The sequence below is a fragment of the Muscardinus avellanarius genome (genome assembly GCF_963383645.1).
Source record: "Muscardinus avellanarius genome assembly, chromosome: 16".
NCBI classification, from domain to species: Eukaryota; Metazoa; Chordata; class Mammalia; order Rodentia; family Gliridae; genus Muscardinus; species Muscardinus avellanarius.
The window spans coordinates 72609463-72630589 of NC_137802.1; the positions used below are offsets into that span (position 1 = coordinate 72609463).

The following is a 21127-nucleotide window of genomic DNA, read 5'->3' on the forward strand; positions in this document are numbered from 1 at the left end:
CCTCCTGTCTCAGCCTCCCAAATGCTGGGATTACAAACGAGCGCCACCAGGCCCGGCTAGTAAAACTCTTAGTGTCCCCGATGGCTTAGAGACATCTAGACCAGTCCTTGCCCAAAAGAACAGGGTTTAGTCTTTTGTCTTTGTGGTACCAGGGAGCGAACCCAGGAGCACTGAGCCATTGAGCTACATTTCAGCTCCCTCTTTTTTATTCTGAAACAGGGTCTCCCTGAATTGTCTTGCAATCTTTCTATCCCAGCCTCCCCAAAATACCAGGATTTCAGGTGTGTGGCCATGCTTAGCTGGGGCATTTGACCAAGGGGAAGGAGAGAAGATAAATCACAAAGAGGCCCAGGGTGTACGAGGCGAGGCAGAGGTGCGGGAGTAGCCTCCAGGACCAGCCAAGGGGACAGAGGACAAGTGACCACGGGCCAGAGCCCCCAAGCCGCCCGCAGGCCTCTGCGCCACACGGTGGTTTGTCTAAGATGTTGCGCCTGGTGTGGCCTTGCAGAGCTCCGGCGCCTTGGGCTGCCCACTCCTCGCGGGCTGTGGGCGCACATCATGGCAGTTGTATCGGGAGCCCTGGCTGCCTCCGTGTTTCTGACTTTCTTCCCTCCTCAGTCTGTTCCCTTGTATCTTTTGTGTTTTCTTTGTTTGCTTTAAGACAGTTGCTCCCTAAGTTGCCCAGGCCAGCCTCGAACTCACCATCCCCGTGCCGCCGGGCGCCTCCTGCCGGGTGGTGCCTGGTGGTGGGTCGGGCCCCCAGTCGGACGCCTCTCTTCTCGCTGTCGCCCTTAGACTGGCATCAGTATGACGACATCGTCTGCACGAAGCCCACTGGGATGTTCCAGAAGATGGTGGACTTCTTCAGAAACAAGGCCAAGGATGTGGTGAGGGGGAAGCAGATCGCGGTCGCCATCATGCTGGACCACATCTTCAGCGTCCTGCAGACCTGGACCCCCGTCAACCTCAAGACCTTCTTCACCCAGTTCCGCCAGTTCTATTTTGTCACCCGAGTGCCTATGGTGTACGAAGGGAAGGCCCTGCCGTGGGAGGACCTCAACTACACGGAGAAGGAGGTACCGTGTCCCCGCCGGCGCCAGCGGGCGGCTCCGTGGGCAGGCAGTGTCCCATGACCCACTGGGGCCCGCTGGACTGGGTGGCACGGACGGGAAGGAACAACTATCGGTTTCTTCTGGCCTGGTTGGAGTAGAAAGAGGGGGGGACCCCTTATTACACCTCCGCCCACACTGCCAGGTGGCCCTGTGCTTTGAAGACAGGGCTGGACCTCTCTCTGTCTCTCTCCTCTCTCCTCTCTCCTCTCTCCCCTCTTCTCTCTCCTCTCTCTCTCTCTCTCTCTCTCTCTCTCTCATACTGGAGGTAAAATCCAGGGTCATTGTATCTCTAAGCTATACCCCAGCTCCATTTTATTTTTTAATTTCTTTGTGTGTGTGTGTGTGGTACTGGGGATGGAACCCAGGGGCATTCTACCTCTGAGCTACAGTACCCCAGCCCTATTTTTTATTCTTTATTTTGAAACAGGGTCGCATTGTGTTGCAGAGGGCCTCACTAAGTAGCTGGGGCTGTCCGTGAACCTGTGATCCTCCTGTCTCAGCCTCCTGAATGCTGGGATTACAAGTGTGCGCCACCATGCCCGGCTTATTTTTTAATTTATTTTTATTTTTATGTTTTGCTGTACTGGGGATGGAACCCAGGGGCATTCTACCTCTGAGCTATAGTACCCCAGCCCTATTTTTTATTCTTTATTTTGAAACAGGGTCTCACTGAGTTGCAACAGACCTCACTAAATAGCTGAGGCTGCCTTCAAACTGTGAGCCTCCTGTCTCAGCCTCCCGAATGTTGGAATTATAAGGTGTGCCATCAAGCATGGCTTAAATCTTTAAATTTTGAAACAAAAGTTTCACCAAGAGTTTCATGTAGAGTCTCACTAAGTTGCTGAGGGACTTACTAAGTTGCTGAGGCTGGTCTCAAACTTGTGATCCTCCTGTCTCAGCCTCCCAAGTACTGGGACTAGAAGTGTGAACCACCACACTGGGGAAAATAATTTTATTTTATTTTATTTTGGAAAGGGGGATTGAACCTAGGGACATTCTACATTCAAGCTACACTTCCAGCCCTGTTTTATTTTTAAATTTTGAGATAGATAGGGTCTCATTAAGTTGCAGAGGATGTAAGTTAACTGGAGCTGTCCTCAATCCTGTAATCCTCCTGTCTCAGTCTCCCAAGTACTGAAATTACAGGAATGGGCCACCGTGCCCTGCTTTTGAAGCTGTGTCCGAGTTTGACCTTGAGTTCCTACCTGTGGGGCTGAGGACCGAGCATGCGTCTGCTCCTGGGCAGTGGGGAGGCAGGCGGGTGGGGCCTTGGACCACTACCTCGCTCTTGTCCAAGCCTCCACGCCAGGCGTGCGCTCCGTGGATCATCCGTCTTCGTTTTCTCCTGGCTTAGGTGAAGAAAGAACTGTGGAACTATTTGCAAGCGAAGATGCAGCCCTTTCTGAAAGAAAAGAGCGGGGACGCCCTGCCCGCTGGGTGCACAGTGCGGAGCGGGCTGCGCCTGGGCCTGGTCGTCCTGTTCATAACGGAGCACGTTGACCTTGCCTTACCCAAGGACGACCTGAGCTCACTCTGCTGCCTCCTGGGCCCCAGCAGCAGCTCTCTGGACGACCTTCACAGAGACCTAAGCCACATCCTGGACACCCCCGAGAGGTATTTCTGTTACTTTCACAGGGTGCATAGCTATTTACTGATTATTTTTATCTGATTACAAAGATAAATGCTTGTCATAAAACACCTGAGGGTACAAGGAGGAAAAGTCAGAACCACTCGTAATTCTCCCACTCAAGTTGTCCTTTCAGGTTGTTTTTTTCTTTTTCATTTTTCTTTCTTTTTTTTTTTTTTTTTTGTGGTACTGGGGGTGGAACCCAGGGGCTTTCTGCCTCCGGGCTATACTCCCAGACCTGTTTTATAATTTATTTGGAAAGAGGCTCTCACTGAGTTGCTGAGAGCCTCACTAAGTAGCTGAGGCTGGCTTCGAACCTGCGCGATCCTCCTGTCTCAGCCTCCCAAGCGTGGGGATTACAAGTGTGCGCCACCACGCCCAGTAACCTTTCAGTTTCTATGCCTCCTGCCTTCTCCTAGCACACAGGCACTGGGGATTGAATCCAGAGGTATTCTACTTTCAGTTATACCCCCAACCCAATTTTATTTCTCCTCCTACTCCTCCTCCTCCTCCTCTTTCTCCTCCTCTTCCTCCTCCTTCTCCTTCTTTTTAGGTGGTACTGGGGTTCCTGGAAACCCTTTTACCTCTGGGCTACACTTCCAGACCTATTTTTATGTTTTTATTTGGAAACAGGGTCTCTTAAGCCAGCAAGGCTGGCTTCGAACCTGCACGATCCTCCTGTCTCCCCCTCCCATGTGCGCCACCACGCTCGGCCCAATTTTATTTCTTAATTGAAAACAGGTCTTGCTAGGTTGATTCGAGTCTCATTACTTGCTGAGGTTGTCCTCAAACCTGTGACCCTCCTTTCTCAGCCTTCCAAGAAAAAGGATTACAAGTGTGCATCACCATGCCAGGCTCCACACAGGGTATTTTGAATGTTCTTATTTTCTGAGTTCTCTTGAATACACTTGCTTTTAAAAAGGTTCATGGAGCCGGGCGTGGTGGCGCACGTTTGTAATCCCAGCATTTGGGAGGCTGAGACCGGAGGATCACGGTTCGAGGACAGCCTCAGCTACTTAGTGAGTCCCTCTGCAACTCAGTGAGACCCTGTTTCAAAAGAATAAGGAATAAGCCGGGCGTGGTGGCGCACGCTTGTAATCCCCGCGCTTGGGAGGCAGAGACAGGAGGATTGCGCAGGTTCAAAGCCAGCTGCATGCGCTGGCTTAAGAGACCCTGTTTCCAGATAAAAAAATATAAAATAAGCCGGGCATGGTGGCGCACGCTTGTAATCCCCGCGCTTGGGAGGCAGAGACAGGAGGATCGCGCAGGTTCGAAGTCAGGCGCATGCGCTGGCTTAAGAGACCCTGTTAAATAAAAATACAAAATAGGTGTCTGGGAGTGGAGCCCAGAGGTAGAAGGGCTTCCAGGAACCCCAGTACCACAAAAAAAAAAAAAAAAAAAAAAAAAAAAAAAAAAATATATATATATATATATATATATATATATATATATAATAGGTCTGGGAGTGTAGCCCGGAGGTAGAAGAGCTTCCAGGAACCCCAGTACCACCAAAAATAAAAAATAAAATAAATAAAATAAATAAAGAATAAAAAATTGGGCAGGGTTGTAGCTCGGAGGTCAAATGCCTCTGGGTTCCATTCCCAGACCCGCAAAAAAAAAAGAATAAAAAATAGGGCTGGGGGTGTAGCTCAGAGGTAGAATGCCCCAGGCTCCATCCCTTGTACCTTACCACACACACACAAATAAAAATATATATATAAAAAAAGACAACAGAAAGCATCCCAGTGCCTCCTGCCGAGCTCGGTGCTCCTGCCCGCAGAATGGTCTTCCTGTGCGGTGGTTCAGGAAGCGCACTGTCTCCGCCAGGCCAGCCGGGCAAGGCTCCTTGATGACCAGGCAATGGCCTTCACATGGTAGGGGTGACCGTCACGCCTGCAGGTGTTCCTGATTGGCTCCTAATGGACACCAGCTTGCACATCATTATTATTAATTATTACTTTGCAGAACCCAAGGGCATTCAGCCCTCTTTTTTATTTGTGTGTGTGTGTGTTACTGGGGATGAAACCCAGGGGCTTTTCTACCTCCAGGCTATACTCCCAGACCTATTTTACATTTTATTTGGAAACAGGGTCTCACTAAGTTGCTGAGAGCCTCACTCAGTAGCTGAGGCTGGCTTCGAACCTGTGCGATCCTCCTGTCTCAGCCTCCCAAGCGTGGGATTACAAGCGTGTGCCACCACGCCCGGCTTTATTCTTAATTTTTGAGAAGTAGCTAAGGCATGCCTTGTGATGAGAGCCACTGTGGCCAGGCCTCCTGGGTTCCAGCCCAGGGCCCCGCGAGGATTCTTTCCAGGGATCTGACCCGGCCGGCCTCAGCTCACTGCGGGCTCTTGGTTCCCTCCTAGGTGGCGGGAATACCTGGTAAACCTGTGCCAGAGGTGCATGGACGCGAAGGTCGGCCACTGGCTGCTCACCCTTCCTGTCCTGCACCACTGTCTGAAGCTGCCGCCTCCCAGGAAGGACTGCGCCCGCCAGCCCGAGGACACCTGGGCAGCCCTCGAAGGACTCTCCTTCTCACAGTTTCGGGACAGCACACAAGAGGAGTAAGTTGCAAGGCTGTGTTTGTCTGAGTACGTCAGGGAAGAGTGGGGTTTTTGACTTTTGATTTCTCTTGTGGCATTGAGGATCTAACCCAGGTCCTTGTGCATGCCAGAAGAGCGCCCCACCACCCGCCACGTCCTGGGCCTAGAGTAGCAATCTTCAGTTGAGCCCTCCATAGCCAGGCGGACCCCATTACGCATCCCTGCCTCCACGGGGAGAAGGCATACGCTTCCCTTCACATTTGAAAAGCTACAAAGAAAGCGTGGTGGTGCTTATAATCTTTTTTTTTTTTTTTTGGTGGTACTGGGGTTCCTGGAAGCCCTTCTACCTCCGGGCTACACTCCCAGACCTATTTTATATTTTGAAACAGGGTCTCGTAAGCCTGGCTTCGAACCTGCGCGATCCTCCCGTCTCCGCCTCCCAAGCGCGGGGATTACAAGTGTGCCCACCACGCCCGGCAATGTGCTTATAATCTTAGTACTTGGGAGGCTGAGACGTGAAGATCGCGGTTCGTGGCCAGCCTCAGCTACTTAATGAGGCCCTCTGAAACTTGGTGAGACCCTGTTTCAAAATAAAGAATAAAAATAGGGCCAGGGGTGTAGCTCTGAGGTAGAATACTTCTGGGTTCAATCCCGAGTACTGCAAAAAAAAAAAAAAAAAAAAAAAAAAAAAAACTGTAAGGAAAAACATGAAAGTAGTTACAAGCCCAAGATGTTCGTGGTTGACAATAAAGCACATTTCCCCAGCTTCTGTCCAAATGTGGATATGTTGCTGTGTGTGTGCTTGAAAGACCAGTAGCAGGGTGTGTTAATGCACGCCTGTGATCCCAGGACTTGGGAGGCCGAGATAGGAAGATCACAGGTTCAAGGCCAGCCTCTGCAACTTAGCAAGATCCTGTTTCAAAATAAAAAGTAAAAGCCGCTGGGGGCATTGGTTCAAAGTGGAGCACCCCTGGATTCAATCCCTAGTACGGGGTGGTGTGGGAGGAGAAAAAGGCCAGAAGAGGAATTCTCTCTCTCTTTTTGTATTTGATGCTAGGCACGGAATTACAGTCGTCCGCGTGCTAAGGCGAGCGCTCTGCCTCTGAGCTCCACCCTCCGCCCCGTTCTTTCTTTTTTAAATCGTGGCAAAACACACCTAGCACGGAATTTGCCGTGTTGGTCACTTTCAAGGGTGCGTTGTTTTTTGGTCGGAAACAGCCGTGAAGGGTGTCGCTAAGTTGCCGAGGCAGTGCGCAGTTCCCGGGCATCCCCTCCACCCGCCTTCCCCAACTGGAGCGTGGACCCCGCTCCCCAGCCCCTCCACATCGCCCGCTGCCTGCGCCCGTGGCTGCGGGCCGTGTGCGTGCCGCCCTGCCGCGTGTCCTTTGGCGGTGGCTTATTCTCCTCAGCCTGGTGTCTCCGGGGAGGCGTGACCCCCCATCTTTCCGGGCGTCGCACTCATGACTCCTCCCAGAGGGCCCCGGAGTCCTCCTCGGTGTGTACTGGAGTGTCCCGCGGCCTCGCCGCCGCCTCACGGGCGCCGGGTTCTTCCCTCAGGAGCCAGATGCTGCAGATAATGGAGAAACAGCAGCATCTGCTGCGGCTGGACGCGCACCTCTTCCGGTCCTGGTTCAGCCTGCTGCCGCTGAGGAGCTTGGTTCCCTATATGGAACACTGCACGGAGTACTTGAGCCACGCGCCCCCGAGAGTCCTCGACTGCTTCCTGGGGCTTTGCTACCGCCTGGAGGGGCTGCGGGAGGTCGCCCTCGAGAACACCCAGGTTGGCTGTGGAAGTAGGCTGTGTGGTGTCACTTAGCAGGGTGGGGTGAGAGGCGCACATTGAGGGCTCGTGAGTCTTCTGTCCAGATGGATGGCCCGATCGGGCAAGCACTGAGAAAGAAGAGTTCGAGCTGGGCACTGTGGCCATGCCTGTAATCTCAGTACTTGGGAGGCTGAGACAGGAGGACCACAGGTTGGAGGCTAGCTCCAGTGACTTAGAGAGACCTTGATTCCTAGTAGGGTTGCAGGTCCAGCTTGGAGGTAGAGCACCCCTGGACCCGATTCTCCATACTATAAACGAATAAATATAAAGACGCTGGCGAGCTGGGCTTGGTGGTACATGTTTGTACTCCCAGTACTTGGGAGGTTGAGACAAGAGGATCGCAAGGTCAAGGCCAGAGTCTAATTTGGGGAGGCCTTTAGCAATTTAGTGAGACCCTGTTTCAAAATAAAATAGAAAAAGAGCTGAGGAGCCAGGCAGGGTGGCGCACGCTCGTAATCCTAGCATTCGGAAGGTTGAGACGGGGAGGATCACAGTTTGCAGTCAGCCTCAGCTACTTAGTGAGGCTCTCTGCAACTCAGTGAGACCCAGTTTCAAAGTAAAGAATAAAAAATAGGGCAGGGGGTGTAGCTCGGAGGTCGAATGCCCCTGGGTTCCATCCCCAGACCCACCCCCCAAAAAGAAATGTTGATTTCTTGAACTCTTTATTGTGTGTTAGGAAACAGCGCAGAGCTGGGCGCACTGGTGCACCTTGTAGCCCCAGTCCTTGCACGCCCCAGTTGCTATCTGTCCATTTACATTTTTTGGGGGTGTAGAAATTGGTACAGTTTTGGCATCCTAAATATCACTGGTCAAAGAAGACCAGCCCTGGGCAGTCTAAAGCTTCCGGATAGGAAGAAAAAACGCCATGTTATTGTGTCCAAGTTACAAGGACTTCTCAGCCCCCTTATAGACGAGACAGTCACGCCATGGTTAAATGTCTTCTCTTTTCCTTCTCTTCGCCTTCCAGGACTTGGGGAAAGCTTTTAGAATGCTGTTGCACCTGGTCGACATGTATCAGGACGCGTAAGTAAAAACGCAAGGCGCAGGCACCTGGCCCGGGGTCGTGCGGCCGCCCAGCACTGGCGTGTCTCACAGTTGCCCTCATAGGAAGGTCGTAAACCAGTGTGCAGCCCCTTCCCATTTCTGGTCTCCAACCCCATCATATGGCTTTTTTTTTTTGTTTTTTTTTGGTAGTGGTACAAGAGTGCTCCACCACGCCCAGCCATATGTTTTTTTTTTGTTGTTTTTTTTTAAGTGGGAATAATATTGGATATGGTGGTTCATGCTTGTAACCCAGCTACTTGGGGGGGCTGAGGCAGGAGGATCAGAGGTTTGAGGCCAAGCTCAGCACCCCATTGAAGGCCAGTCTCCTTTCTTTCTTTCTTTCTTTCTTTCTTTTTTTTTTTTTTTTTGCAGTACTGGGGATGGAACCCAGGGGCTTCCACCTCCGGGCTATGCTCCCAGACCTATTTTATATTTTATTTGGAAACGGGGTCTCACTAAGTTGCTGAGAGCCTCACTGAATAGCTGAGGCTGGCTTCAAACCTGTGCAATCCTCCTGTCTCAGCCTCCCAAGTACTGGGATTACTGAGACTCAGTTTCAAAATAAGAAAATAAGGGTCAAGGGTCTAGTTCGGTGGTAGAGTGCCTCTGGCCTCAGAGATAAGGAAGGGAGGGAGGGAACTGGAGTGGGGGGGGGCTATCAGCTGTTGATATTTTTGTTTTTATTTCCATCTGGTCTTTTTTTCCCCACTTATTTCAAAATGGTCGTTTTCATGGTGTGTATTTCTGCTTGTGTCCTATTTTTCTTTAATATTTATTTATTTTTTGGTATTGAGGGATGAGCCAGCCCACGGGCATTCTACCTCCAAGTTATATGCACCCCAACCCTATTTTATTTTTATTTTTATTTTCAAATAGGGTCTCGCTAGGTTGATAAAGATCTCACAACTTGCTGAGGCTGTCCTTGAACTTAGGATCCTCTTTTCTCAGCCTCCCAAGTACTGGGATTATAGGCATGCGCCATCACGCCCAGCTCAAGTTTTTATGTTTGTTTTTTTTTTGCAAGTCGGACCATTTTATTATAAAATCAAGGATGACTTTGGATAATTGACCCAAATGATTTACTTATACACCTTTGTGTGATCTCTACCACCCTGGAAAGAGCCTCTGCACAGGAGGGATGGGTGGTTTTGAAGCGTCTCAGAACCCGCAGGGTGCCCTCCACTGGGCCCCTGGAGCTGGGTCCAGGTTGCAGGAGGCATGCAGGAGGGATGCAGTTGGGAATCAGGAGAGGTGCAGGAGGGATGCAGGTGAAATGCACGTGGGATACAGGAAGGATGCAGGAGGGATGCAGAAGAGATGTGGGTGAGATGCAAGAGGATGCTGGTGGGATGCAGGAGGATACGGTGGGATGCTGGAGGATATGGTGGGATGCAGGAGGATGCCGGTGGGATGCAGGAGGATGCCGGTGGGATGCAGGAGGATGCCGGTGGGATGCAGGAGGATATGGTGGGATGCAGGAGGATGCTGGTGGGATGCAGGAAGATGCTGGTGGGATGCAGGAGGATGCTGGTGGGATGCAAAAGAGATGTGGGTGAGATGCAAGAGGATGCTGGTGGGATGCAGGAGGATATGGTGGGATGCAGGAGGATGCCGGTGGGATGCAGGAGGGATGCGGTGGGATGCAGGAGGATGCTGGTGGGATGCAGGAGGATGCCGGTGGGATGCAGGAGAATGCCGGTTGGATGCAGGAGGATGCCGGTGGGATGCAGGAAGATGCCGGTGGGATGCAGGAGGATGCCGGTGGGATGCAGGAGGGATGCGGTGGGATGCAGGAGGATGCCGGTGGGATGCAGGAGGATGCCGGTGGGATGCAGGAGGGATGCGGTGGGATGCAGGAGGATGCCGGTGGGATGCAGGAGGATGCCGGTGGGATGCAGGAGGATGCCGGTGGGATGCAGGAGGGATGCGGTGGGATGCAGGAGGATGCCGGTGGGATGCAGGAGAATGCCGGTTGGATGCAGGAGGATGCCGGTGGGATGCAGGAAGATGCCGGTGGGATGCAGGAGGATGCCGGTGGGATGCAGGAGGGATGTGGTGGGATGCAGGAGGATGCCGGTGGGATGCAGGAGGGATGCGGTGGGATGCAGGAGGATGCCGGTGGGATGCAGGAGGATGCTGGTGGGATGCAGGAGGATGCCGGTGGGATGCAGGAGGGATGCGGTGGGATGCAGGAGGATGCGGTGGGATGCAGGAGGGCTGTGGTGGGATGCAGGAGGGATGCGGTGGGATGCAGGAGGATGCCGGTTGGATGCAGGAGGATGCGGTGGGATGCAGGTGTCAACACCTGGGAAGGCAGACAGCTGTCCCTTGATTCCACTGAGTCTTTGTCATGTCTCTACCCTCAGCCACTCATGAACTGTCAGTCATTAAACAGGAAACCTAGTTCACACAGGGCTGAAAGAAATTCCCCAAATAGCACATGTTCCTTTTTCTAGCATTTCTTGTTCTTCCCCCTTCTCTCCCTGTATCTCTATGAAAAATTTCCACATGTGTACAGTATTTTAATAATTAAAAATGCACACCCCTTGTGGGTTGTGAGTGTGTGTGGGAGAGTGTACTGCGGACTGAACCCAGGGGCATTCTAACTCCAGGTTACACCCCCATCTCTTAATTTATTTATTTTGAAACAATTTCTCACTAAGTTGCTGAGCGTCTTACTGAGTTGCTGAGGCCAACCTCAAACTTGGGATCCTCCTGTCTCAGCCTCCAAAGTATTGGGATTATAGGAGTGTGCACCATCGCACCCTTCTTGCTTTTTTTTTTTTTTTTTGTTGTTGTTAGTAAGAGGATGTACGTGCAGATCTTTAAACCCGCTTTCGTAGACAGTGCAGACCACAGAAGCATGACAGACAGATTTTGTTTCCTTATTAATTTTTTTTTTTTTTTGGTGGTACTGGGGTTCCTGAAAACCCTTCTATCTCCCGGCTACACTCCCAGACCTATGTTTTATATTTTTTTTATTTGGAAACAGAATCTCTTAAGCCAGCTGTCACAGCTAGCTTTGAACCTGCGCGATCCTCCTGTCTCCGCCTCCCAGGCGCGGGGATTACAAGCGTGCCCACCACGCCCGGCTTTTTGCTTCCTTTTTATCTTAGAAGTTGGAGACCTACAGGGATTTCCCAGATGTTAGCCCAGAGGGGATGAAGAGAAGCCTTCCTAGAGGGTCTTCTATAAAGAAGAGTCTCATTTTCTTTGCCACAACGTCAGTGATTTCTCTGCCTCTCTTGGGGTAGGATTCTCGAGGAGCCCTTGCTACAGACCTACTTGACCGTGTGCTTGAAGCTCCACAAAGCTGTGTGCACCATCACTAAAGACAGAAGGTTCTATGAGCTGCCTGCTTTGTCTGCCGAGCTCCTAAACAGAATCATTGAACTTAAACCCCTGGTGGTAAGTGGACTCCAAACCCCGCAGAGCGGGCCCAGAAGAGGTGGGGAGCCGAGCAGCCTCCATCCCAGGGGAACAGGAACTGGCCGGGAGCGTGAGGCCGCAGCAGCCATCAGATCCGTACTTGGTACCCGTGCCGTGCTGGCCTCTAATTTGTGCCTCAAGGAGACTTCAGCAAATGCGACGGCCGGCCCTCGCCCTCCGTGGAGGGCTGGAGTCCATTTGTGGCGCATCCCATGACCGCAGGCACAGTACAGGGCTAGCGAAGGTGGAGGCCGGGGAGGGCCTGGCCTGGAAGCTGGTCCTGCTCTCACCCCCATCCTGTTGGCCATCGCCCTCCCAGACACCAGTGCACACCCGGTCCTCCTCGGAGCTTTTCCTTGGCAGTTGCAAACTCTGCTGCCCCTGTGCCCGCCACGCGGCCTCCGTCACCCTCCATGTCCCCGAGGCTGTCGCTTTCTGGTTTTCACCCTGACAACAGCTGTGTGGCTTTGACCCTCAGCATGTGTGGCTTTGACCCTCATGCCGCCTCCTGCCAGTCTCATTCTGCTCACTCCTGCTGCCCCACATCTTGGAATTCTTTTTTTTCCCCCCCAGGACTGGGGATGGAACCCAGGGACTTTATACCTCTGAACTATACCCTCGGCCCTAGCTTTTATTCTTTATTTGGAAACAGCGTCTCACTGAGTTGCAGAGGGCCTCGCTAAGTAGCTGAGGCTGTCCGCGAACCAAGATCCTCCTGTTTCAGCCTCCCAAGTGCTGGGATCACAAGTGTGCGCCACCACGCCTGGCTTTTTTTTTTTTTTTTAAAGTTGCAGAGGCCTTACTAAGTAGCTGAGGGTGTCTCTGAACCTGCAATCCTCCTGTCTCAGCTTCCCAAGTACTGGGAATAAAAGTGTGTGCCACCACGCCCAGCTCTCTTTAGGAATGAATTTTGTTGCTAAGGCGAACTGGATGGTACCATCTACTCCATCACGGGAAGATGCCAGGTCCCGGGTAAATGGGGTCGGAGACTGCCGTCAGCTACTTATCTCCTTCCTACAGCGACCACTGTCTACTCTGCTGTGTGGGATCTCGGCTCAGTTGAATGGACGGGTCTCACAAATGCTATACTTGTGTGGTAGAAAAAACACTTTGCGGTGCCGAGGTGGGGAAACCAATACACACTGAGCTGAGCACGTGCAGCCCCGCATCCAGCCCTGGGGGACATCTTCGATGTCCACAGGGATATCCTCATCATACAGAGGCTTCTGGATTGTTCTGGAAGGGGCCGTGCCATTCAGGGACCCTACGAAGGGACTCGTACCCCATACTCCTAGCGCCCGTGTCACGCCGCACCCGGAGCCGCTGCCCACGCTGCCCCCTGGGGCTCTCCACCCTCTCCCTCCCATTCTGGCAGGATCCATGTGGTCTTGGCCACCGGGTCTGGGAGAGGCCGCGGTGGGTTCTCACTAAACCCCAGGGAGGCGAGGAGCCCCGGGGTCTGTGGGGCGCCGCGGAACCCCACATTGCAGTTGGAGAGGCCTTGCTGTAGTGAGGGGCCTGGGGGAGGGTCTGCGGGTACTGGATGCGGGAGGAGGTGTTGGTGGACCTCGGGCCAGCAGCCTGGGGCCCGGGAGTTTGCACGCCCCGCTGAGGGCGTTCAGAAGCTCTGTGCTGTGGGTTGTCTTCTTGCCCGGCCTGGAGAAAGCACCTGGCTCCTCCTTGGGACCAGCCCTGGGAGGCTCTCGGTGAGGCTGAGGCTGCGCAAGGACCTTCATCAGAGGATGGCCATGTGCCTCCTCTCTGTCCCCTGTGATTTAGTCCCTCCAGGGCAGCCCGGGGTTCTGGGGTAACCAAAGTCCTCGTCACGGGTGGGATTTGAACAAGGCCTCGGTCCATTGTCTCCCACATCCTTGCAGGACACAGCAGAGGGGCCAGAGGCCAAAGCCACCAAGAGCGCAGTGACCAGTGCCTTCCAGGATGTGCTGGCCACCACGAGAACCTGGCTTCACACAGTGTTTAAAGAGAGAATGTTCCAGAAAAACATTTCATCCGTCCACTTCACCTACCGCGAGGAGATTGACGTAAGTGTGAGAGAGGGGCGGGACATACGTGGTCAGACCCACCGCCGGCCAGCCAAGAGCCAGCTCAGTACGGATCCTGCAGCGCCGTCGAGGTCAGGGTCCCGTGGGTGCGGGTTCAGAGTGGAGAATGCTTTGTGTCGACCTCAGTGGCAAAATTAAACAAACCCGCGTCGTGCTGAGCCCCGGGACAGAGAATCAGAGGGTTGATGCTGGGATTTTCCTGGCAAGTTCATGACCAGTGCTGAGGTGATCGGGGTCGCAGTGTACCATGCTTAGGCTTGGGGTACACCTCCTCTTAGGGTGAGGGGTATCTCTGGGGAACCTGGTGTGCTCCTGCGCCTGGTGTTCCTGAAAGGACTTGGGGTGTTCGTGTGTCCATGTTCTGATTTCATTAGAAGATAACGGCAGCTCGTCATCATTTCTTAGTCGTCAGTCTGTGCGTTGTGGTTGTGTCGGGCCGACGGTGGTGGTTTCTTTGTATGAACGAGGTGCAGAGCCTCCCTGTACGCAGTACGGAGCAGCTGAGGCCAAGCCACAGCCTTACTCAGAGGAGAAGCTTGGGGCCCGGTACGGTGAAAGCTGCTGTTCTCTGTTCGGCGGAGAGCGAGGCACGGCCTGCTCTCCACCGTACGTTGGCGCGGTCAGGCTGTCTTGTTTTTTGAGACAGGCTGTTGCTGTCTTTCCCAGAGTGGCTTCAAGCCCCCCGGCTTAAGCAATCCTCCTGTGTTCGTGTCCCAAGTCCCCGGCACTACGCACGTGCACACCGCGCCTGGCCCTGGCTCGCTTTCCTTTTGGCCAGCCTTGCAGATTGGTCTCCATCGCGGTCGGTCACTTTCATGTGGGTTTTACAGGTGTGGCGGCGGCTGGTGGAAATAAACTTCCCTGCGGAGCGTGGCTGGAAGGAGACGCTGCTGGGGGACATGGAAGGCAGACTCAAGCAGGTGCCCGATGGCAGGGACACTTCCAGAGGAGAAAGAATCGTGCATGAGACCAGCCCCCAGTAACACCAGTAGCTCTGAACCTTGCGTTTGGACAGGCAGTCTGTGCAGGGCATGGGGTCAACCAGGACTTTGTATTCCTGTTTCGATCTGGCCTTTGTAGCTGGCCGCAGAACCGGCACTTCAAAATTCTAGTGCGAGCCAAGCGTGGTGGCGCACACTTGTAATCCCAGCACTTGGGAGGCTGAGACAGGAGGATCGCGGTTCGCGTCCAGCCTCAGCTACTTAGTGAGGCCCTCTGCACCTCAGGGAAACCCTGTTTCAAAATAAAGAATAAAAAATAGGGCTGGGGGAGTAGCTTGGAGTTCGAATGCCCCTGGGTCACATCCCTAGTATTGCAAAAAAAAAAATCTAGTGCAATATCTCTGAGAAAAATAGAGTGAATCTTGTCGACCTGGGAGCCTAGACACATGCGGGGTAAAACCGAGTGGGCAGACGCTCCAGATGGCAGGAACCCTAGGAAAGATTGGAGGTCTTGTTAAATTTTTTTTTTTTTTTGGTACTAGGACAGAACCCATGGGCATTCTATCTCTGAGCTACAGCCCCAGCCCTATTTTTTAGTCTTATTTTGAAACAGGGTCCCAGAACTTCACTAAGTAGCTGAGGCTGGCTCAAACCACGATCCTCCTGTCTCAGCCGGGAATGCTGGGATTACAAGTGTGAGCCTCCACGCCTGGCTAAAAACTCTTCATTTTAAAGGCCCAGGACGCTGGGCAAGCCACTCCCTCCAGGACATGCACATTTATTACATAGCTGTCAGATGGATCTTTTCAGGACCAATGGCTTATGTCTCCGTGTGCGGCTGTTTTTGCCGGCGGTTCTTTTTGCAGCGTGGGGAAACGGAATTCTGTTACCTTCGCTCCTCTGCTGACGGGGGATAGGAAAGACGTTAGCGTGCTGATGTTGGGGGGAGGAGGCTGAGTCTGGGGGAGCCAGGAACCTGTGGGTGGGGGGCAAGCGCCAAGGGCCAGGCATCCCCAGCCCATGGGGAATGGCCCGCAGCACCCAGCGCCCTCTCTCCTCCCTTCATGTCCGCAGGAGCGGCCAGTCTACCAGATCTCTGCCTTCTCCAGCACAAACTGGAATGCCGCCGGCCCGGAGGACAGCGTGACCAAGAGCTTTGTGAAGTGTGTCATCGAAGCTGTGAGCTCTGCCTGCCAGGTGACGCCTCTCCTGCCCGACAGACAGGCCAGGGTCACAGCTGCCTTCTGAGGTTGCCAGCTCCAGGCTGCTCGGTGCCCGCAGTCCTGAGACCCTGAGCAAGTGGGTCCTGCGTGTCGCCGTTCCCCGGCGCGCAGCTCGGCTTCCCGCCACCACGCACACGTAGCCCCGGCCTGCCGTCTCACAGGCACGCCTCTGTCTGGTTCCATGGCCTTTGCTGTGGGTTATTTTTTTTTTTTTGGTGGTACTGGGGATGGAACCCAGGGGCATTCGGCCTCTGAGCTACACCCCCAGCTTTATTTGGAAACAGGGTCTCACTGAATTGTAAAGGGCCTCACTAAGTAGCTGAGGCTGGCCGCGCACCGCCATCCTCCTCCCTCAGCCTCCCGCATGCTGGGATTAGGAGGGTGCGCCACCACGCCCGGCTTCTGTTGGTTACCGTCATCGCCTGGGAATACTTGCCTGTCACATGTGTGGGCAAGACTTGGCAGAACATTTTTGAAGTTGAAAAGATTGACCATGTTGGAGGATGGGGTTCAGTGATAGGATGCTTGTCTAGTATGAACAGGCCCTGGGGTCTATCCCTAGCACTGAGAGAGAGAGACAGACAGACAGACAGACACAAAAGAGAGAGACAGACAAAGAGAGAGAGATTCTTATTCTTAGCCAGGCATGGTGATGTACACCTGAAATCCCAGGCTGAGACAGGACGATCACAGTTTGGAGGACAACCTTAGCAGGTAGCAAGACTTTCAGAAACCTGGCAGGACCCTGATGCAAAAACAAAGTTAGCTGGGCGTGGTGGCGCACGCCTGCCATCTTAGTCCGTGGGTAGCTGAAGCAGGAGGGTCCCGGGTTCTCGGCCAGCCTTAGTGATTTAGCCTCAGCAACTTACTGAGCTGCTCTTTCAAAACAGAGAATAAAAAATAGGGCTGGGGGCCTAACTCGGAGGAAGAATACCCCTGGGTCCAATCCCCAGTACCACATCAACACACACACACACACAATTACGCAAAGTTTCTAAATCTAATTTTCTGACAGTCTCAGACCAGCGTCCTCGAGGACGTCTCTTGTTCTGACTTGTGGAAGTTTGGCACCATCTTGTCTGCCGTGATCACCGAGTCCTGGCCCAGGAGCCACGGGGAGCCTGTGGATGACCTGGACAAGATTTTCAAACACCTGCTCACGTGGCCAGATGTGAAGCAGCTCTTCAAACTGTATGGTACGTGTAGGTGCTGCTGGGGACAGCGCTTGTTCAGGAGCAGAGGAGGGCAGGATGCTTGCCCTGGTACACAGTTGGCAACTGTTGACGTTTGATAAGAGAAGCAGAGTGAAAGCCAGGCGTGGTGTAAGGGAGGCTGAGACAGGAGGATCACAGTTTGCAGACAGCCTCAGCTACTTAGTGAGGCCCTTTGCAATTCAGTGAGACCCTATTTCAAAATGAAGAATAGAAAATAGGAACTAGGTGTGGTGGCGCACGCTTCTAATTCCAGCATTTGGGAGGCTGAGACTGGAGGATTGCGGGTTCATGGAAAGCCTCAGCTACTACTTAGTGAGGCTCTTTGCAACTCAGTGAAACCTTGTTTTAAAATAAAGAATAAAGCCTGGCGTGGTGGTGCACGCTTGTAATCCCAGCATTTGGGTGTTCGACACCCGGAGGATCGCGGTTCGCGGACAGCCTCAGCTACTTAGTGAGGCCCTCTGCAACTCAGTGAGACCCGGTTTCAAAATAAAGAATAAAAAATAGGGCAGGGGGTGTAGCTCGATGGTCAAATGCCTCTGGGTTCCATCTCCAGACCCGCAAAAAATAAAAAATAAGGCTGGAATTGTCGCCCAGAGGTAGAATGCCCCTGGGTTCTATCCCCAGTACTGCAAAAATAAATAAATAAATAAAATAAATAAATAAATGCAGATCAAAGCCAGGTATGGCTCATGCTTGTGAACTTAGGTGTTGGGGGCTGAGGCTGAGATAGGAGGATCGCAGGTTCAAGGCCAGCCTCAGAATTTAGTAAGACCCTCAGCATCTTAGCGCAATCCTATTTCAAAAAAAAAATAAAATAAAATAGGCCTGGGTTTGTAGCTCTGAGTTAGAAAGCCTCTGGGTTCAGTCCCCAGGAAAACACACATTACATACACACAAACGAGCCTGCCCTCGAAAGATGAGAATTCTATAGAACTCACATCCCTGCCCAGGCTGCCTGGCTCTGCAGCCCCTCGGCCATCCTGAGTGTCCCTGGTTTTCCTGCCAGTCACCTTCCTCTGGTGTCACCCACTCCAGGAACAATCCTGCCTGCTTACATGGGAGTCACGAAGTTCAGATCTTTAGAAAAGCCCTGGGTTTGGCACTAAAACTCCAGGTGATTGGAGTTCAGCTTCATCAGAGCCTGGGACAGCCCAAACAGGAAGGCCCTGCAGAGCTGGGGTGCGGCGCTCCACCCTACCTGCCCTCGCTTTTAAATTAATAGCCTTTTTTTTTTATACTGGGGATTGAACCCCAAGGCATTCTACCATTAAGCTACATTCTCAGCCCTTTTCTTTTTGAATTTTTAATTATTGAATTTGAATTTTGAATTATTTAATTTGCCTAGGCTGGCTTCAAACCTGTGATCCTCCAGCCTCAGCCTCCCATGTACTGGGATTACAGGCCTGTGCCACCACGCCTGGTATGAACCGACTTTTTATTTATTTATTTATTTATTTATTTTTTTTTTTGCGGGTCTGGGGATGGAACCCAGGGGCATTCAACCTCCAAGCTACACCCCCTGCCCTATTTTTTTATTCTTTATTTTGAAACCAGGTCTCACTGAGTTACAGAGGGCCTCACTAAGTAGCTGAGGCTGTCCGCGAACTGTGATCCTCCAGTCTCAGCCTCCCAAATGCTAGGATTACAAGCATGCGCCACCACGCCCGGCTGAACCGACTTTTTAGAGCAGTTTAGCTTTATGGAAAATATCATCAGAAGAGCCGGGCATGGTGGCGCACGCTTGTAATCCCAGCATTTGGGAGGCTGAGACTGGAGGATTGCAGTTCGCGGACACCCACACACAGACACACACACACAGACACTCTCACACACATAAAATGGGTTTATTACAGCTGTTGACCCAATATTAATTTCTTCTCCTTCTCCTTCTTGGTCTTTTTTTTCTTTGGGGTACTGGGGATGGAACCCAGGGTCATTCTACCTCTGAGCTACACCTACGGCCCTATATTTTAGTCTTTATTTTGAAACAGGGTCTCACTGAGTTGCAAAGGGCCTCACTAAGTAGCTGAGGCTGTCCGCAAACCGCGATCCTCCTGTCTCAGCCTCCCAAATGCTGGGATTACAAGCGTGCGCCACCATGCCTGGCTCCAAAATAAACAGGCGTGTGCCTGTTTCAAAATAAAGAATAAAAAATAGGCCGGGTGTGGTGGCGCACGCTTGTAATCCCCGCGCTTGGGAGGCAGAGACAGGAGGATCGCTCAGGTTCGAAGCCAGCCGCGCGCGCTGGCTTAGGAGACCCTGTTTCCAAAATGAAAATGTAAAAATAGGTCTGGGAGTGTAACCCGGAGGTAGAAGGGCTTCCAGGAACCCCAGTACCACCAAAAAAAAAAAAAAAAAAAAAAATAGGACAGGGGGTGTGGCTTGGAGGTCAAATGCCCCTGGGTTCCATCCCCAGACCCACCAAAATAAAAAGTCATCTGGTGATTAAATTAACATAAATTAAAACCTGGCTGTCCCCGAGTTCCCAAGGTAGCCATGAACGCAGCATGTAAAAGTTCCAGCCTGATGTGTCTCTGTTTCCATGAAATAGCCCTTGATAGATGAGCTTGTTCCCGGGGCAGTTTTCTCTTTCTACTATTACAGAGATTCCCAACATGAGCAAATTTTAAAAGAGATTATATATATAGTCTCAGACATATATTCAGTGTGCTGTAAGGGCACAGGCTCACAAACCCCGAGCAGTGGGATTCTCCTGCCTGAGTTTGATCCTGGGGCAATCCTTTTCCCTACCTTGGGAGCCATTCGGGAGATGAATCTGGTAAGACCTGGACGTCACAGGTGAACACAAAGCCCAGCAAAGTGGCAGCACATCTGGAACACCGCTGCGGGGCCTCGTGGGAGGCGGGATGGAGCCAGCGGTATTTGGGAATTGCCACGTTAGCAACATGGAGGCAGAGGCAGCGGCCCAGCGCAGTGACTGTGCTCTCTGCCCGGCCAGGAACTGACGAGAAGCTGTTGGCCAACATCTCGGAAGAAGGCAAGCAGCTGATGGCCACCGCCGACTCCGTGTTCACCAGGGTTTCTGATGACCTCCTGGCTGGGACCATTGTAGTGGGCCAGTTGGAGCTGCTCCTGAAGCACCGCCAGCAGTTTCTGGACATCTGGGAGTTAAGTAAGTCCAAATACGCCCTTCAGCCCCAGCACTCGGAAGGATAGAGAGCCTGTTTGTACGCGTATTTCTGTACACAGGGGTATTGTTTGACTTGTTGATGTATTTATTCATTTTTGGTACTGAGGATTGAACACAGGGTCATTCGCTTTTTGACCTACACCCCCAGCCCTTTTTGAATTTAATTTAATTTTTTTTTTTTTTTTTTGTGGTACTGGGGGTGGAACCCAGAGGCCTTCTACCTCTTGGACTATATTCCCAGACCTATTTTATATTTTATTTGGAAACAGGGTCTCACTAAGTTGCTGAGAGCCTCACTCAGTAGCTGAGGCTGGCTTCGAACCCGTGCGATCCTCCTGTCTCAGCCTCCCAAGCGCGGGGATTACAAGCGTGCGCCACCACGCCCAGCTTGAATTTAATTTAATTCTTAAATTTTTGTTTTATTTTGTGGTGCTGGGAATTGAACCCAGGAGCATTCCACCTCCGATCTACACCCCTAGCCCAATTTTTTGTTCTTTTTTTTTTTTTTTTTTGGTGGTACTGGGGTTCCTGCAAGCCCTTCTACCTCTGGGCTACACTCCCAGACCTATTTTTTATACTTTTTTATTTGGAAACAGGGTCTCCTAAGCCAGCGTGCGCGGCTGGCTTCGAACCTGCGCGATCCTCTTGTCTCTGCCTCCCAAGCGCGCGTGCGCCACCACGCCCGGCCAATTTTTTGTTCTTTATTTTGAAACAGGGTCTCACTAAATTGCAGAGTGTCTCACCAAGTATCTGAGGCTGGCCATGAACCCAGATCCTCCTGTCTCTGCTTCCCAAGTACTGGGCTTCCAAGCACAAGCGTGCAAGCGTGCGCCACCAAACCTGGCTTCTTTTTTTTTTTTTAGCAGGGTCTCGTTAAGCTTCTAAGAGCCACACAAAGTTGCTGAGTCTGCCTTCAAGGCCGTGATCCTCCTATTTCAACCTCCCGAGTACTGGGA

At 52.3% G+C, this 21127-nt stretch overlaps 1 protein-coding gene across 1 annotated transcript in view; it reads left to right on the forward strand.

Annotated features, from left to right (window-relative positions):
- Window positions 1–21127, forward strand: part of RNF213 (ring finger protein 213) — a gene marked incomplete at both ends in the record, with an annotated part of 111379 nt that overhangs the window by 23213 nt on the left and 67039 nt on the right. Inside the window, 11 exons of the mRNA XM_080714157.1 lie at window positions 796–1076; window positions 2467–2726; window positions 5105–5302; window positions 6578–7061; window positions 8071–8126; window positions 11402–11555; window positions 13454–13618; window positions 14470–14559; window positions 15655–15777; window positions 16819–16999; window positions 19980–20153. Coding sequence (XP_080570283.1) covers window positions 796–1076; window positions 2467–2726; window positions 5105–5302; window positions 6578–7061; window positions 8071–8126; window positions 11402–11555; window positions 13454–13618; window positions 14470–14559; window positions 15655–15777; window positions 16819–16999; window positions 19980–20153 — 2166 coding nt within the window. The remainder of the gene's footprint in view (window positions 1–795; window positions 1077–2466; window positions 2727–5104; window positions 5303–6577; window positions 7062–8070; window positions 8127–11401; window positions 11556–13453; window positions 13619–14469; window positions 14560–15654; window positions 15778–16818; window positions 17000–19979; window positions 20154–21127) is intronic.